The sequence below is a fragment of the Dipodomys ordii genome, unplaced genomic scaffold, assembly GCF_000151885.1.
Source record: "Dipodomys ordii isolate 6190 unplaced genomic scaffold, Dord_2.0 Scaffold96, whole genome shotgun sequence".
In the NCBI taxonomy this organism is placed as follows: Eukaryota; Metazoa; Chordata; class Mammalia; order Rodentia; family Heteromyidae; genus Dipodomys; species Dipodomys ordii.
The window spans coordinates 4,093,124-4,113,179 of record NW_012267312.1 but is presented as its reverse complement, the minus strand read 5'-3'; the positions used below and the strand labels follow the sequence as shown (position 1 = coordinate 4,113,179).

General features: G+C 33.8%; 1 protein-coding gene across 1 annotated transcript in view; it reads right to left on the bottom strand.

Annotated features, from left to right (window-relative positions):
* The window catches only part of LOC105993453, a 147,459-nt gene that overhangs the window by 73,231 nt on the left and 54,172 nt on the right, over positions 1-20,056 (bottom strand). The window contains 2 exon segments of the mRNA XM_013026725.1: positions 9,384-9,576; positions 15,325-15,453. Of these exon segments, the coding sequence (XP_012882179.1) occupies positions 9,384-9,576; positions 15,325-15,453 (322 nt within the window).

Below are 20,056 nucleotides of genomic sequence, written 5' to 3'. Positions count from 1 at the left end.
AAAAGAAAAGTCTAATATTTGAAAATTAATTCATTCTGTTTAATTATTTTACATTCAAATCTTTTGCCAATGTTCATCAACAGACATGAATAAGAAGGCTCAAAAACATGCTATTGCTTTCTTACAGTTTCAGTAGCAATCTTTATTGAATGGAGAAATACATCTACCTATAGAGAGTACTGAAAAGAATGTAGATTTATGGCTTAAAGGAATCTGAACTAATCTATAAAAGACACAAGATATAGCCGTGCAATGGTGGCTTATGCCTATAAGACATCCCAGAAAAGCCCATGAACCTAATCTCCAATTAACCAGGAAGAAGTTGGAAATAAAGTTGTGGCTCAAGTGGTAGAGTCTAGCCTTGAATGCAATGGCTAAGAGATAGCACCTGAGTTCAAGTTCCAGTATTGGCTTACATAGACAAAATAAGTTATATATACATATGTGTGTGTGTGTGTGTGTGTATAAGATGGAAGTTATAAAAAGATTACTAATAATAGAAATCGTTACTATATTGACGTTGGAACAAAAAGTGAAAGTATGTGGATACTGAGTAAATATTAGGAAAACTGTCCTAAAACAAGTAGACAGATGATTTTAAACAAGAGATAATTGATTCTATTGAAATTGCAGGGGCTCACACTTGTAATCCTAGCTACTCAGGAGGCTGAGATCAGAGGATCATAGTTTGAAGCTAGCCCAGAAAAGAAAGTCTATGAAATTCTTATCACCAATTACTTACCAAAATGAAAAACAAAAAAGGTACAAGTGAAGCTGGGCTCAAATTTCTCAGAGACAGTATCCAAAGCACTGAGTTCAAGCCCCAGGACCAGCACAAAATAAAAAAGTCCAAGATTCTTCAGTTTTAGATAAATTACCTGATATAAAAGGGGGGAGTATCCATAGTGCCATCAAATTCTTTACTTCTATTTTCTGGGATGAAGCAACAAAGATAGGAAAAATAGGACACGTTCATCGCATTTATGTGAACTTCACAAATTAAGATTGCATTACAACAGGAAGTGCTAAACTTTGGGGGTGGGTTGTTATGAATAGAACCCAGGGCTTTGGACATACTAGGCAAGTACTCTACCACTTGAGCTATACCCTCATTCTCAAACTTAAGGTTGGTTTGAACCACAGATGTCCCAGACCTTTAACACAAATCCGCTGGCTACTTTTTCACCTGTGATTCTTTGACATGAAACACTTATATCGGATCTCTATAGCACATTATCCTACTAAAAATTTTAGTAAACACAGATCACAAGAATTTTTCAAGTAATACAGAACAAAATAACACTTTTATATATTTCGTGACATAAACTTATAAATAACTTTGATATAAGATGTAATAATATCACAGCAATAATTCTAATTCCAAATTGTTAATTCTCAGAATGATAACGTAAGTATACCTCTCGAGGTATAACTGACAAGTAAAATTGTATTGTGAGACTTTTTATATAATTACACATTGTGTAATTCTTCACATGATCATGCTAGTTTGCATGCTAATAACTTCACATAATTAACATTGAGTGTGTGAAACACACATTTTATCATCATCTATTATAGACACTAGAGAAAGCATACATTCCCTTAAAGGCATTTAGCCTTCAGTCTAAGCTAGTTTCAAATGTCCTCGAAGGTTTGCAATTCAATCCAACCATGGAAAGGTTTGCATTACAATCCAATCATGAAAGAGTATGTATAAAGTCTGAGTAAAAGCCACGATCTTACCTCAGGTCTGAACTATGGGGAACATGTTCTACAATTTCACTTCTTTGTTATTACAGACTTGCAGGAAAACTCTGTGTGTCTGAAACTATTGCACCTTGAAGCTTTATGTTCTGGTACTCAGTGTGTACTTGGCCTCTACCAATTCACTAATAATCCTATCTCCATACTTAACGTCTACCACATCTGAGCATTATTATAATTATCTCCTTTTGTCTCAAGCACTTGCTCTACCTTGGTTTTTGTTGAAACAAAAGCACTTTGTTTCCCTGAAAGCACAGCTTTCTAAAAAATTCAAGAAAAATCAGAGATTCACTGTCTGTGTGAATTTGTCATTGTAAAGTGGAACAAAGGTTTTATTTTTTTTTTGTTTCTAGATTTTATTTCTCCACATAGAAACCAGTGGCATCTACTTTTATTCAACCCATCAAAACATTGGAACTATATTTATATTACATGTCAAACACCAGTAGGCATGGACTGCTGTTGCCAAACATCACTTTCAGTGAGAATAGAATAGCAATGATCATCCAGAACAATGTTGGAGAGAAGTAAAAACAACACCTGAAAGCTCTTCTCTAATCTCTCATCCCCATGCTGTGTCTTGTCATTTATATCCAAGGGTGCTGCCAGTCACTCTCTTCCCTTTGCTGTTGATTTTCTCTGATGGCTCTCTTGATAAAGGCTATTGTTTGTAATTATACTCCTTCTAAAAGTTTTGTTATCTGAAGTGAGTAAATTGGCAGCACTGGCATCTAAAGGATACTTACCAGAAATGGAGAATTTAGGCCTCATCCAGTACTCACTGAAATACAAAACCAACTTAATAAAATACCTAGGCGATTTATGTTCACATTTCCATTTGAGAATTGGAAATCTAAGGTTTTGGAAAGGGAATAAGTAATCTGACATAGCCACTATTTGTCAGGAAACACATAATTGAAGTGATTCTCAACATATTTTTAAAATTTTAACTTGGAAGTTACATCTTAGTTCTACACCACATTATTTCAGATCCCCAGGTATATTAAAGTAGTAATGATAGTGCTAATCTTAAAGAGTATTGTGGATTGGGGACATAGCTAGTAAGTATAAAATTTAATTATTTAATGCTCTGAAAAAGTAAGGATGTATAAGCACCTATTTTTATAACTATCATAAATATCATAATTGGCATATAAATTCTATTTTAGTTGATTATAGCAACACATTTTATAATAGCTTTATTGAGAAATAATTTACATAACATAATTTCATCCAATTTAATTATTCAATTCACTGTTGTCTAGGATATTTGGAATTGTACAATTGTTATTACTATCTACATTCAGAATATTTTAATATTTAGTTGGCATGTAATTCCCTATTTTATGGGGTAGAGTGTAACATTTCAGTACATGAAAATAATGTGTGATTATCAAATTTAGATAATTAGCACATCTATTGTATCAAAAATTTATAATTTCTTTGTGTTGAGAACATTCAAATCCTCTTCCAAGTATTTTTAAATAAATATCTAAGGAGCAAATTATCCAATAAAAATAGGCAAATAAAGCTTGACACAATGTCTCACACCTGTAATCCTAGCTGCTAAAAAGGCTGAGATCTGGTTCACAATTCAGAGCTGGCCTACACATAAAAGTCCAAGTAACTCCATCTCTAAGATAAGTAGTAAAAAGCCATGCTGGAGGTGTGGTTCAAGTTCTAAAACAAGCCAAATAGTGATTGGCTTTGACTTCAAGCTCTGGGACCACTAAAATAAATGCACAAATGACTTGAATATACATTTTTCAAGTGAACTAGAAATATTCAAAAATTCATGAAAAAGTATTCATCATCTTTATTCATCAGGGAAATTAAAATTAAAATTTTGCTAAGATTCCATGTCACCTGAATCAGAATGGATCTCATCAAGAAAAGAAAACAAATACTGGCAAGAAGATATGGGCAAAAAGCTGTTATACACTGCTGGTGAGAATGTAACTTAAGATAACCACCATAGAAATCAGTATGAAGATTCTTTGTAAAATAAGAATTTAGAACTACCAAATGAATCCCAGTATTCACTAAAAAGATTCAAATTCCTTTTACTACCAATTAACTGCATACACAGGTTTGCTGCACTACTATTTATAATATCTAAGTTATAGAATCAACTTAGGTACTTATCAATAGATGAATGAATAAAAGAAATGCATAAATATATATTTATTATTAAATCATAAATAATGTCATCTATGGAAAAGTAAAGACTAGTCAAAATGACAAATATCACACATATATATATATATATATATGTGCTTATTTGGAACTCAAAAAATGAGATGTGAAAGTTAAAAGGAGGCTCTTACAGATATAGAAAGGGATAAGAGGGAAGGGAAAGGGGAGAAGAGAGGATAATAGAGGGGTTGTATGGCTGACATACAACATATTGATATATAAAAACGTACTAATGAAGCTCAATACTTTATACAATTAATATATGCCAATAAAATAAAACATTATCAACCTTGAAAGGCTATCAAGTGACTAAAGAAGCCACCCAATTTTAGAAAAGAAATCAGTGATATAGAAGGCAGAGACAATCTTAAATTATCCCATATTGAAATAAAATAGTTTTAAAAGGATACTTTACTGAATGCTGAACACATTATCAGTCATTAAAGTAACACAATATACACACATAAATGGGATACCACTTCATGCCATCTATTGACTATAATATGAAGAAGACAAGCCATTATTAAATGTTCATGAGGATATATAGAAATTGGTATTTTTCATAAATTGGTAATAAGTATGTAAAATTGTTTGATCATTTTTAAGGTAAAGTGAATGCTTTTCAAAATGTTAAACATTCACATATTAGATGACTCACTTATTTTACTTTTCTATAATAATAATGAAGTAAACTGAAAAATTTTCCACAAAAATTATACAAATACTGTAGCAATATATTTATACATGTAAAAGCATGTAAAATTGTTCTTGTACAGATTATTGGTTAAAGGGTGATACAGATACTCAAGAGAATATTATTTGCTCATATAAAAGAATGGGCTGGACAGTGGTAGCTCAAGCTTGTAATCCTAGCTACTGAAGATGGTGAGATCTGAGGATCTTCATTCAAAACCAGCCCTGGTAGACAAATCCAAGAGACTCCCCATCACCAATTAATCAGCAAAATACTGGACTGGATGTGTGGCTCACTGTAAGAACACTAGTCATGAGGAAGCAAGTCAAGTGATTTTGAGGCCTTGAGTTCAAGCCTCAGTACTTGAAATTAAAAAGAATTAAATTAAAGCCAGACACCAATGGTTCACACCTGTAATCCTCGCTACTCAGTAGGCTGAGATCTGAGGATCATGGTTCAAAGCCAGCCTGGGCAGGAAAGTCCATGAGATTCTTATCTCCAATAAACCACCAGAAAACCGGAAGTGGCGCTGTAGCTCTAGCGGTAGAGCACTAACCTTGAGCTGAAGAGCGCAGGGACAGTGCCCAAGATCACTGTTCAAGCCCCATGATTGACAAAAAGAAAAAAGAAAAAAAAAAAAAAAGAACAGCTGCAGACCAGTAGTTACAGAAGACACTTCTGTATTTTTAAGGACTTTTGCACTGAGTTTTTTGGTTCTTGATCTTTAAAACCTCAGTCAATACTGACTCAATCCTGGGTCAGGTCATGCAAAATATAATGAACAGGTCACATTCTTTATATTGTGCAATGGAAAAATTGATAATATATATAAACTATTGGCAGATAGATTCTAATACTGAAATTTGTACTTTAGTATTAGAAAATTACAGTTGGCTACTGCTGCCTTTTGAAATTATATGGTTCATTTATTTATAAATTTATATAGAAAAATTTAATTATACATAAGTATAATTTTAATTTATATTTGTTTATCAATATTAGTAGTAATAAATGATTTTTTTCATATTTTACTGGCCCTAATGTTTCATTCAAATGAAGTTATATTGTAAGCATGATTCTTAAGATATTTTATTTGGTAATTTTGATGAGATAAAAGAAAAACAGCCCCTGACATCTGGGAGTTTGCTTGATTCTATCAGCTAGTCATTGGTATTGGTAGAAACTGATCTGATTCTTGGAGCTGAGCCAGTTTATTTTCTCATTGGATATAAACAGTCTAAGTGAACTTCAACATTACACAATCTTACTGTCACAAAACAAGAACATTTGATAAACTTTCTTAAGCACAGACACAAACACACTCGTTGTGAAACTATTGAGTACCACCTGTGCTTCTCTGAGGGCTTATCTCCATCTCTTGATAATTTAAGCAGTAGCTGTGGCTTCTTTATCAAGTATAGAATTTGCCACACCTAGTCTTCTCCTTAGATAAGATTTGTTAGGTTACTCAACTACAAAAGTACAACTGGTTCCATATCTTAGCTATAGTAAATAATGCTGCAGTAAACCAAGTCATTATGTCGAAAACGAACTTCACAACTTTTGTGGGGGGGTGTTGAAGATTGGGTGGGGGGCAAGGGGAGGAGGGGAAGGGATGGGAAGGGGAAACAAAGGAGGAGGCTGCAATGCTTGATAAGAAATGTACTCATTATCTTGCCCATGTATTTGTTACCCCTCTGTACAGTATTTTCACAATAAAAAATACATAAAAATTAAAAAAACAAAACAAAAAACAAAAGTACAACTGTACCTAAGAGTGTCCAATCATCAAAATTCTACTTCCTGGAAACTTTCTTTCTACAATTCATCTAGTCCTAAATTCTATTTTTGTTTGTTTGTTTTTGTTTTGTTTTTTGGTCTGGAGGGAATTGACACAAAGGAAGAATAAAGAAAGAGAAAGGGACAAAAGGAGAAAGGAAGTGAAGGAGGTAGGGAGGCTAAGAGGGAAGAAGTTAAGAAGGTAGGGAAGGATAGAGGGAGGAAGGGAGGAATAGAGGGAGGGAAGATGGTTGTTGATGAATACTTATATTTTCCATTTTCTAAGACACATAATTTTTACCTTGGATTTATTGAACAAAGTTGCTGTTACATTGTTTTCCTTACTTAGCATCTCTGAACTTAGACCTTCACACTAATCATGAGTTCTGTGTATTGACTGATATCACATTCCCAAAATAAAAGACTAAACACAATATTATAATATTAACATATTACAACATTTCTATTTTTTTGTATCCATTTCAATAATATAATGCCAATAATAAATATTTGGTACAAAGTATTAATGGAATAATTTGGAATTTCTAAAAAGTAAAGATTTAAATAAGTGATTACTATTTTCTGGTTTAATGACATTGAAAATTAGATACATTTAAAAGACCTTACAACTATCAATTTAAGTTCTTAATACCAAATTAATTTAAAGAAATAATATTAATAAAAATTCATCAAACTTTCTCAAACCACATACTTGACATTGTTCAACAAATTAGTATAACTCAATAATTTTAAATTTTACTCAAATCAGAAGCAAGTGTAAATAGTATATAAAATAACAGATCAAGCCTGGTGTGGGTGGCTCATGCCTATAATCCTAGCTACTCAGGAGGCTGAGATCTGAGGATCACAGTTCAAAGCCAGTCCAAGTAGGAAAGTCCATGAAACTCTTATCCCCAATAAACCACCAGAAAACGGGAAGTGGCACTGTGTCTCGAGTAGAGCACTTGCCTTGAGCTGAAGAGCTGAGGGACAGTGCCCAGTCCCAGAGTTCAAGCACCACAACCGGCAAAAAAAAAAAAAGAAAAAAAACCAGATCAATATTACCAAGCATACTTTCATAAAAATGATGTCTATTTATTACAGGGAAAATAGTTTGACCCTCACAATAAAGAACAAATCACTACATGCCATAGTTGCAAACACATGACTCTTATTTCTGTTTATTTTTTAAAGCTTCCAATTGTCGTTAGTTAGAAAAGGAAACTTTCCAAACTATGTTTGACTGACTAGCCCAGGGTTAAATCACCTTAGTCTATTTTCAGTACTGAAACAATTGTGTTGGCTGGAGTTGCTCAGTCTCCATCCTCTTTAATCCAGAACAAATATCAACTTAGTCATTTCCCATGATTCTCCAAGATGAACAGAAAAGGATTCCTGGAATTTTAGCTTGATATTCAAAAGGCTCTGGATGGCTGGGCCTGCTAAATAACTATTTCCAATGTTCCCACATCCAATTGATTTATTTTTGTACACTGAAGGAGCCTCTCATGTATAGAAAGCTTTAATATATTGAAGCAGAAGATGCTAATAAATATAGGAAATAAAGCATAAGTTGTACTTCAAAATGAGGAAATAGGAAATCCAAAAGCTTGGCAAAGTCATAGGACTCAATGTACTCAAAAAATGGGAAATGAGCCAGGCATATCTCTATAAGCATTATTTACAAAAATTCAGCAAACCCTTCAAGATTAACATGCATGGATCTTTCTGTTTTATTTGAGATAAGGTCTTACTATGTAGCTCCAGCTAGGCTTGAACTTATGATCACCGTGTTCCAGCTTCCTGAATGTTGGAATTACAGTTGTGTGTAACCATACGGAGCCTATCCTTTTTAGTCTTGATGACATTATTCCTTCTAAAGTAAGTAACTTTAAGAACAATTAATCATTAAGTCTCGCTTGAAACCAAACCTGTGTGTGTGTGTGTGTGTGTGTGTGTGTGTGTGTATGATGGTCCTGGGGCTTGAACTCAGGGTCCGGCCACTATCCCTGAGATTTTTTTTTTCTCAAGGTTAACACTCTACTATTTGTGCTACAGCTCCACTTCTGACTTTTTGGTGATTAACTGGGCTGGCTTTGAACCCAATTCTCAGATGTCAACCTCCTGAGTAGCTAGGATTACAAGCATGAGCCACCAGCATGTGGCTTGAAACCAAACTCAAACATTTGGAATAACTTCTAAGAATTGAGTATGAAGATAGATTATTTACATATTTACATGTCAAAATGAAGATAATATTGAAGACAAGTGTGCATATAAATAGGAGCAAAGAACTGAATTGAAACTATGTCCATGTACTCGTTGTAATTACAACCCATGCTTATGACTAAAAACAATTGTGAAGCTACATTAACACATAGAACATTTCCAGCAAAGTTTAAGGTTCTCTGAATATAAATTGATAGGGCCTCACCCAGGAAGGACCAAATTCAGTCACATTCACCTGAACTTGGGTTGGTCTATCTGTGAATAATAACATGTCTCTGTATATGAACCTAAAATCACTTATCCTCCAAAAATCCATGAAGTATTATTGGGCTGAGTGATGTCTAACATGACCCTCATAAACATATTAAGAAGATTTATCATTTAATTTCACCTGATCTAACTAAGTATGCACAAAACTTTAGTGGTAATATCTAAAAGCCTAACAGTACAGTTGAAATTGCTATCAACACCATTAGGGCATCTTTCGTTTCCATATCATCTTTACATACTTTTGTCATTTATTCTTCAAAATAAAGAGGTACATTTTACTACTGAGTGGTGAAGATGTTGAAAGGGCATCCATTTTTTAATCACACAAAATAAATGCTAGAGTGAGATCTAGAGACCATGTAGGTTCAGTGTGGTGGTATCTCAGGTCCTTTAACACTGTCATATTATATTTTTGATTAATTTTTTTTTCAAAGAAACAAGTAGTTCTTACCTTTCTGAGATTTTTTCCATATAATATGTCGGACATTCTCATAATTGGTATTCAACCAACTGAGTAAAATCCTCTCAGAATTAGAATACATGTTGCTGGATCCAAAACAAGGATTTATTTTTGGTGAGTTTTGTTTATGTATGTGAGGTGCAGAATTGGTATAATGAGGTTCAATACGTGATAGCACAAGCACCTGAAATTGAGAAAAAGATGATTTATATTAGGCTCAAATAAAAAACTAACAAATTAGAATTTGAGTAAAAAGAATATTACAGGTAGATACATAAAGGAAGGTGACAATATTTGCTATTTAAATATATCAATTCAGAGGTAAATGAACAGTTAAGATATACATTAGGAATATCTGAATTTTACTTCTATAACTTTTGTTCCATAGAATGTCACACTATTATTTAGGTTAAAAAAACTACATGTGGGAACAGAACTGTTCATTTCAACCACACAAATTTTAGATGCTTTTCTCATTTGTTAACCAGCTAATACAACTAAAAAGTCAAAATGTAAAAAGCTGGCCATGGTGGCACACAGTTATAATCCCAGCACTTGGCAGACCAAGGCAGAAAGATGATGAGTTCAAGGCCAGCCTGGCTTGCACTGTGAAATCTTGTCTCAAAAAGAAAATCAAAACAATAAAATACAATTGAAAGCTTTAATAGATAGTTCCCATTGAAATAGGTGTGAGGAGCACAATTTAAATGAATATCATTACAGTAATATGATCAGTATCCATAACCATCCCACATTCACCTCAACATTCTGAAAGCTGCACATAGTGAAGACTTTCAAATTCCCCATGGAAAGGTATGTTTTTCTGGTATGTGGAAGTACATGAAGGAAGCAGAAAGCAAGTCAGAAGCACCACAGGATAATGATCTCAGAAGCAACTCTTCACAGAAAATGATGATGAAATTAGTGTTTAAATACTCCAATTTCCTCAGCATTCACTAGGGATTAATCTTAGATATGTTCTGTAATGTCTCCCATAGAACTCTGGGAGATTGATCCCTGGTTGCCATAAGAAACTTGCTTGAAGCCACATCTATTATTACCTTCTTTATATTCTCTGTTTCAATTCCCTACTGTTCATGCATGTTGGGATCACTTCTGGGGAAAAAAAAACTACTTGGGCTAAAATATTTGTCTCAGAGTCTGCTTCCAGGAGAATCCCAATGGACTTTAATAGTCAAGAATATAAATTACTGCTTTGGAAAATAATCACTTCTCTAAGCAGTATACATATCTATGCTAATTGCTAATTACCGTCCCAAATGCTGATAATTTAAAAATCATTAAGATACATATCAGGGTCCCTAAACTGTTTTTATTTCACTTCTTACCATGGGAACTATTTTTAATTTCATCAAGAACCCATTACCCATTGAATTTTTTTCTGGCAGATGTCTAGTGAGAATCATCATCCACAAAATGTGAACTGCATTTTTGGAAGAAGTGTAAAGAACTGCCTTCTTTCATTCTGGCAGTTATGTCATCTAGAATGTCTTACGTTTCAAGAGGGCTTTAAGATCCATTTTATAGTATAAATCATTTGAACTCTTACCCTTTTCTAGGGAACATTAAATGATAAAAATGTCTGAGCATATCTGATGAGATAAATGTTTTGGTCTAATGATCTTATCTGACTAAGGAATCATCTATTATCTGTCAAATCTCCTCTGCAAAAGAAACAAGGTCTGCAAGTGAACCTTGACTCAAAACTCAGATTTAATGCTGGACACACAAGAGGCATGAATGTAGCTTCTGGTACAGAAAGAACCACCATTCTTAGAGCTTAATTCTATAGAAGTATTTTTTTTATTCTCAAAGATGAAAGACCTGTTGGTTTTCACTAAGCTACAGACTAGTAGGCTCCATCAAATATGCTAAAAATGAATTGCTAGAAAAAGAACTAAAGAATAAAAACAGAAAGAACAAGACTTATTCATACAAAAATTAAATATATCTTTGGAGCATGTATTATGTTCCTCAACATCAAAACTACATAAAGTATGAGTTAAATGAATAGAATGAGGATTACAGGAGGATTAGCTGTGCTAGGTAATCAATCAAACTTAGATAAATCAATTTTAGTGTTCTATACTTTCCTGCCTTCATAAAACTTGGTTCACATTTCCATTTTTAAAAGATCTGATTGAAGAAATGTGAATGATTTGTAATAGATTACCCACATAATGGAACAAAATTTATGCTATATCACAATTGAGCATATATTAGAAATAAAATGAAAATCACAAACTAGGAAAATTGAGGGAATGGATGTGATTGGGGGAGATAAGAGAGAACGATGAAAGAGGGGACAGTGAGCAAGAGGCATTGTACTCATAAACTCACATGCTGATTTGAACCTCCTTTGTACAACTATTTAAAGATAATTTTTAAAACTCTTACTAATGATACATATTTACAGGTATTGTATACTATCCATCAATGACATCTTTTCCCTATGAACTTTGGCATTATATTTATCTTATTGCTGCTCAATGACAATTCTGGATTATCTTTAAGTTGTTGTACAAAGGGGTTTCAATGCAATATGTCACTGATAATTTTTGATTATATATTATTTCAATGCACTGGCACAGAAAGAAGACAATAATTTTCATCATTAAATTTTCAATAAATCTCTAAAAAATATTTATTGACATACTTCTTCTGAAGAATCATTTCAAATAGACCTATGTTGCCTAGAAGGAAGATAGCTAGTTTCTTACTTTTAGATTTAGGGATGTCTGATCATTTAATATTTAATTGATGTATCTTTATATAATTAACTCAAGGACTTTGCAAAAGTAAATTTGTAGGACATCCAAATTAATTGAGAAATCAAACAAATAAGCCATATATCATTGTTAAAATACTGGATTAAGTAATGAGTGACTATTCATTACCCTGAGGATGCCATGTAACTACAAAACCACAATATCCTAAGACTTGGAAGTTTCTCCTTTACTGAAATGTACAAATGTACATGCTCTGTGGCTTTAACTTTTTTTTTGTCAGTCATGGGGCTTGAACTCTGGGTCTGAGTACCGTTCCTGAGCTCTTCAGCTCAAGGCAAGTGCTCTACCCCTTGAGTCACAGTGTCACTTCCGGTTTTCTGGTGGTTAATTGGAGGTAAGAGTCTCATAGACTTCCCTGCTGGGACTGGCTTTGAACGGTGATCCTCAGTCAGGATTACAGATGCCAGTCACATGCAACTGGCTTGAGGCTTTAACTTTTGTGAATGTTTCTGGATTGTATGAACAGTGAGTAGGACAATGGAATCCACTCTTTTGTGTGTGTGTGTGTGTGTGTGTGTGTGTGTGTGTGTCCCTTCTCCCTCCACCTGTTGTCTGCCATGCTGCATTATGATGTGGAACAACGGAGCTCCTGCATTTGGCAGACAGCCCTAGTGTGGGGGTGCCCAGGTCAGCCCTGTGCCCCGTGGGGGGCCTGGCCCTCAGCAGAGTCATCCCATTAGAATCTCCTCTTTGAGCCACAATGCTTTGCTGTCCCTAAGCCTTTTGTGCTATTACTTAAGCTATGTCAGCAAGCTGAAATTCAAAGTTTACTGGTGATGCAAGGACAACATTCCTAACATGTATTTGCCTATGGGGAATGGGAAATTCGGAACTAGCATCCAGTCAGCAATGAGCTTATTTTTCCTACAGTTCTGAAGTGTCCAACAGAGGAAAGTATTCAGGAAGGATTTAAAGAGTGGTGATATCCTCAGTATGGATGGGTGGATTTAAGATGATGATGCATAATATGGACTCTTGTCCTGAAATAATGGGAAAAAAACCCAAAGCACATATAGGAACAACTCATCTATCCAAATCTTACCTGTGTGGACAAAATGTCATAGAGAAGACAGAAATGCATATTTCAGGACCACAATACATAGTTCAAATACATAGTTTTTGGATGTATAAATACTCTGAGCTACAATATTTGGTATCTCGAAAATTACAAGTTGGCTTTCTCCCTCTTAATTCATAAAAATCCATGTGGCACTTTTGGTTAGAATGTATTTGTTTTGTTTTAGAGACAATTTCAGTAAGAATGGATACCTATCTTAGACTAGAAAAGGTATAATAGGAAAACCTAATACTCTAAGTAGGCACACTGATAACAGCAACAAGCAAGTTACATGATAGCCATATGCCAAGAGAATAAAGAAAAAACTATTAAAAACCAAAAATAAGAATCAAAATGTCTGAGCACCAACTACAGGGGAAACAATGAGTCCCATGCTATTTTTCCCCTTTTTTTAAGTTTTATTGTAAAGTTGATATACAGAGGGGTTACAGTTATGTAAGTCATTTAATGAGTACCTGTTCAATATTTTTCTGGTTACCTCAGTCATGCAAATACAACTGTAAGTAATGTCTGAAGATTTCATGGTCTCACCTACCCACAGCAACAAATAATTTGATTTTATTACACAGATTTTAAACTAATTTGGAGAAAATGTTTACTAAGAAAGACTTTTTATTTGAAAATATCTTATTGTAGAAAAGACTTGTGACAGTACACTGGAAACAAATGAGAAAGCAAATGGTAAAACTTCTTCAGCTATTTATCTCTGATCATATTTGCTCCCAAGTTTTGTATAAACTACCATCATATTTAGATCTTTTAGTACAGATTCCTCCTTACTGTACTTACATTTAGAATGATATTTTGTCTTTGAGGGTTCTGTTAGAGTTTTCCACTTATTTTGCCTATCTTAGGGCTTGAACTCAAGGCCTGGGCACTGTCCCTCTGACCTTTTGTTGACATGCCTAGGGTTCTACCACTTGAGCCACGGTTCCACTTCCAGCTTTTGGTGATTAATTGAAGTTCATAATCTCAAGGACTTCTCTCCCTTGCTGACTTTGGACCATCATCCTTAGATCTATAGGCATGAGTCATCAGTGCCCAACAAATGTTTTCCACATTTTATGCTTTCATTACCTATCATTTTTTAATTACAAATTCATTTTTGTCATTTGAAAATGTAATGCAGAACAATTACAATTAAATATACAGATTTAAGAAGCAGAAGTAATCAATGCATAATGAAATTTGGTGAAATAAGCTATATCCTGTTACTCCAGTAACTAGGAAGAACTAATAAATGGAATCCTCTGATGTATGCACCAGCTTTCAATATGTGACAGAATCTAAAATGATATTTGGAAAAATCACAAACTTCCACTTATTCTTTGAAACATACTTAAGCAATATTATTTTCTTTTTCATATGAAACTGTCAATCCATTTCTGCTTAATATATGGCTGGAGCAACCCATGCTATAAATAGAATACGTGGAACAACACAACACATAAATGACCTAAGGCAATCTTTATTTTTCCTATGACTTTTACCACCAAAGCAATGAAGAAAAACCTCAAATTTGTGCTGCAACCTTAAGTCTTTCTACAGACTAATGCATATACTCTCAGTACAGCAGGAGCGAAATTAATTTATCATGGTGTCTTGACATGCCATACCTTCTGCAACCTCTTTCCCACAAGTCCTGTTTTCCCCTAGTCTTGACTGGAATCAAACTCTACTTAATTACCAAGTAAGAAACTGTCATCCTTGACCTCTCTCTCCATCAACTCCAAAGATGTAGTCATTCAGCAAAAAACATGGTACTTTGTGAGGAATAATAAAATTTAGTGAAATGATGAAATTCTGACCAATGGAATATGAAATGGAAATGATGTACCTTTCAAGTGACATCCTTAAATATATTTCCTCGTCCCCCCTTACTCTTTTACCTGCTCTTTTACTTTCCGGAGAACACAGATACATAGAAAAGCTAAACCATTCATTTTTCAGTATTTACACACAGAGTAAGCATTGCCTATTTTTGAGCCAAAATACTTTTCATGTGAATAAAGCAAATTACATCAAACAAGAATGGGAGAGTTACCTTGTATGTCTGCAGGAAAACATCTGTCCATGCCCATTTACTCCAGCCTTCAAACTTTTTCATATCTATAGTTACAGAATATTTCTCCATGGGTGTAGAGGAACGCAGAACCTTGGAATCAGGGGAAGACTTCAAGAAATAAAATATTACATTTAGAAAAGAAATAAAATATTATAACACAAATTAACATTTGAGGCAAATGTAAATGTAAATTTAGCTACATAGAAGAAGAATTCATTTACAAAAAATTTCATGCCCTTTTCATATATGCATCAATAGCTCTAGCTATCATATGCCAAAAGTATACATTATCAACAGAATTAATATTCCATAGCATGAAGTCACTCCTTTAGGCCATTGATTATCACTCCACACTTCTTCCCTGTCTACTACTCATTCTGTATTAGACAAGGTAGAACAAGATGCAAGCTTCCATTGAGCCTTGAAGCCAAAAAGAACCAGACCTTTGGACTGACCCATAAAAATGTAGTTAGGCCAGGCACTGGTGGCTCACACCTATAATCTTAGCTACTCAGGAGGTTGGGATATGAGGATCTTGGTTTGAAGCCAACACAGGCAGGAAAGTCCATGAGACTCTTATCTCCAATAAACTACTCAGACAAAGCCAGAAGTGGTACTGTATCTCAAGGGATAGAGCACTACCCTTGAGCCAAAGAAGGTCAGGGACACTGCCAAGGCCCAGAATTCAAGCCCCAAGATGAGCAAAAAAAATGAGAAAAAGAAAAATTAGGGCTGAAAAATAGCTCCATGGCTCTCTCAAGTCATGTGGTAAGTATAGTGACAGCACCATTACTAAAGCCCACTCATTTAGGCCTTTGACCCCCTTAAAAGCTATATCCTTCCTCAATAGATTGTCATAAAATAAACTGTATACTTTGAGTAACTACATATGTCTTACTTAATTTGTCCCTATTCTTTCCTAAAACTGAAGTAAGGAAGCAGTACATGGTGGTTAAATTGAAGATATACATTCTTGAAATTTATATAAACTCATACCACTCTATTTACAAAGCCTCTTCTAACAGCAACTATGTTTAGGAAAGTCACATAATCATAGTTTTCCATAGAACAATAGATTTTTAGATGAATGCACACACAAAATAACATGAGCTACTCAAAGAGAATTAAACATTGGAATGTTCCATATATAAACATCAACAACTTCCAAATAGAACCTTTTAATAAAGACTACAATATTAACAAATTCAATAACTGTATCGATGCTTCCTAGACATTGTTTTCTTACCATTATTTTGCGCCACCTCCTATAATCATCCGGCTCAAACAAAAATTCTGGAAGTATGTGAGATATACATCCTCCCTGAGCACTAAAATTTTAAAAAAAGAAAAACTTGATTATTGGCAGTGATCTTCAACTAAATTACTTCAATAATAACTAGGAACCAATGGCTAATGTCTAATAATTTTTACTTTTCAGGAGGCTGAAATGTAGAGGATTGTGATTCAAGAACAGCCTGGGCAGAAATGACCTCTGGACTACCTCTCCAAAACAACAAACTGAAAAAGAGATGGAGAAGTGGCTTAAATGGTTTGTGCCAGCCCTAACTTCCAACTCCAAAATCAACAAAAATATATTCAATAATAAGCTTTTTATATGGATTGAATCCTAATTTTCAAATTTAAAATTCATATAATTAAAAATCAAAAATCTCCTAACTTATTTATAACATGATTTGTTTTTGTTGCTTTGTATGTTCCTCCCCCACGGTATAACTCCTGTTTTCACTGTATTTGATGTTAGTATAATTTGTGGAGCAGAAGGAAAAAAACAAATTGTTTAAATAGGGATACAGGTTGACCCATTGCAACAATGAGATGTACAAGATGTTATGTTGAAAAACGAACTTTACAACTTTGGCGTAGGGGTGAAAAGGGGGTAAAGGGGTGGGGAGGAGGGGAAGGAAGGGAGGTAGAAGGCATGGTAAGAGAAAAACAAAGGAGGAGGCAACAATGATTGATAAGAAATGTACTTATTACCTTGCTCATGTAATTGTAACCCCTCTGTACAGTATTTTCACAATTATAAAACAAATTTCCTAAATAATAAAACTATGTATGATGTGACCTTTAAAGAATTTAATTGATTAAAAAGTATTTTGTATGTAACTAAAACCACACACTTATATATCCTTATACCAATAATTATTACTTAGTATCTGTTGCCAATATAATAACAATTTTCTTGTTGTTATAGCATTAAAATTTTGAAAATCTGGAAACTTTTGAACACAACAGAAGTATCTAATAGCTCATTAGTTCTCTAACTACTCTAATGCTTACAGAAGAATTATTATCATATATGGCTAAATATAGAAAACTCTAAATATCAGGAAGTCCATATCTAATTTTTTCCAAAGAGACATGCAATATTAAAGAATTTTTATTATGTAAATTTGTGATAGTATATCTGAAGTGGTAAATATCTGTGTGTATTACGTAGTCCATTTTAAAACCTACAATTTTTCTATCTACCTATCTACTACTTTTTCACTGCAAAAGATTTCCTTTTCTTTTCTCTCTTCTATTTTCTTCCTGGTAGAAGGGCTTTAATGCAGAGCTTCGACTTTTTCACTTATGGCTGGTGCATTATCACTTAAGCCACAATTCTAGTCAAGTATTTTGCTGGGTAATTTGAGATAAGTCTCATGCGTTTGTCTGTTCTTGATAAAAGAGGTTTGAGTCCGTTAGTCTAATTCATTTAATGAACACAGAACACCACTCAGCAATAAAACAGAAAAATATTGCATCTACTGTTCCATTGGAGAGGCATCTTTCAGAGTATATAGTTCTGTAATTACTGAGAAACAAGGGGGAAAAAGAAAGCTCAAGATGATGATGGAAATTCAAGCCTTGAAGATAGAACCAAGGAATTTAAAGATACATGAGGAAGGAAATTTGTGGATGTAGAGGCAGTGAGCACAGTTCTAGAGCTGTTCATTTTGTTGTAATCCTGGACCACTCCAAGCAAGTGAAAAAAATGCTGCCTTCTTTATTTGGAAATTGAGCAACATTTCTCTGATTCTCAGGCAGTTCTTACCCTAATGTATATTGCTTGCATAAATTGTCATCATATTTCAATTATTGTAGTCTTATACAAAGTTTTGTTTTAATGTAACACTGTTTTTGAGCAAAAATGAGAAAACTAAAGCCTTTGTAAGAAAGTAATTAAGCTATGTCCCTATTCTGTTGGTATCTTGTAGAGTAAAACAAGACAACTGAGAGGAGAGGTATATGAAGAAATTTAGAAATTGGAATCATTTCTTATAACCAAAATTGAGAAAGGATTTCAGGAATAAGTGATCAGTCCAATCAAATGCTACTGATAGCTTAAATAAAAGAGAGCTAATAAAATGGGAGATTCTCAGGAAGGACATCATCTGTTATGTATTTGAGCATTCTATATAGCACGCAGGGGAGAGCAGAACAGGGTAAAAGTTAATGATGAAGAATATACTTTTACATTTTAAAGGTTGATGGTGTCTGTCATCAATGTTTGTTGTTTTCCTTTCTGAATCTATTTCAAAGTCTATTTTCATCACTCCTTAAGACAATATTTACATTTATATCTTTTTGTAAATTCATTTTATTTATTTTTTGTTTATGTGGTACCAAGGAATCAATCCCAGGGCCTCATGCATGCTAAAGAATCACTCTACCATTGAGGTACATTCCTAGTCCCATTTATGTCTTATCAGTAGATATTACAATTTGTTTGTAGTGCTATGGAATTTAATAAGTTATTTGGTTACACTTTTACATACTAGGTTTTCTACTTGAGTATTTTTCTGTGACTTCACTGACTAGTTAAAGGTAAAATGTGATGAAATAGCTATTCAATTCCAAACTGATCTCTAAATTTTTAATTTTAACTTAATCTCTAAAAATTTATTTCTTTATTGTACAAAGTAGATATTACTTGTACAAAATTCATTCCACTGTGTCATCAAATTTAACTGGGGAAGCTAATAGCTTTTATGACTTTTGAATTTTAGTAAATTTATTTCCATGATGAAACATGTACACATATTTTGAATTAATGACCCAATTTTATTAACCACACTGCCATTTTCTAAATGTTAAGTAATTTTTATCACAGTCAACATATCCTGATGGGCAAGTATTTGCTGATAAAGAGCAAATAAATCTGAATGGCTTGGCTTTAATGCCAAAATCATTTTTCCGTACTCATCCTTACATAACATGTCAAAACAGAAACGACCCATGCAAATGTCAACACTATTGGGAGCTCAGACAATAAATATGCTATAAGAATTAACACAAAAATACAAGTACCATAGAGTTTAATAATGCTATCACAGAATAGTTTAATTTCTATAGCAATTATAGGTTCAGAATTTGTATTCAGAACTTCTTTTGCTCTCAGTTAATATTCCATCAAATTACAGATGATATTTTGAAATAAGTGTATCAGAAATTTTGCCATATTTAATTACTGGCTTTTCCTTATTGAAACAGTCTTCTAGTATCAAAAGTAGGAAATGGCAAACTAAAAGAAAAGCTGTATATTTTCTATTTCAAACATGCATTTCAGGGCTGGGAAGGTGGCTCAGTGGTAGAGTGCTTGCCTTGCATGCATGAGGCCCTGGGTTCAATTCCTCAGCACCACATAAGCAGAAAAAGCCAGTAGTGGAGCTGTGGCTCAAGTGGTGAGCACTAGCCTTGAGCTGAA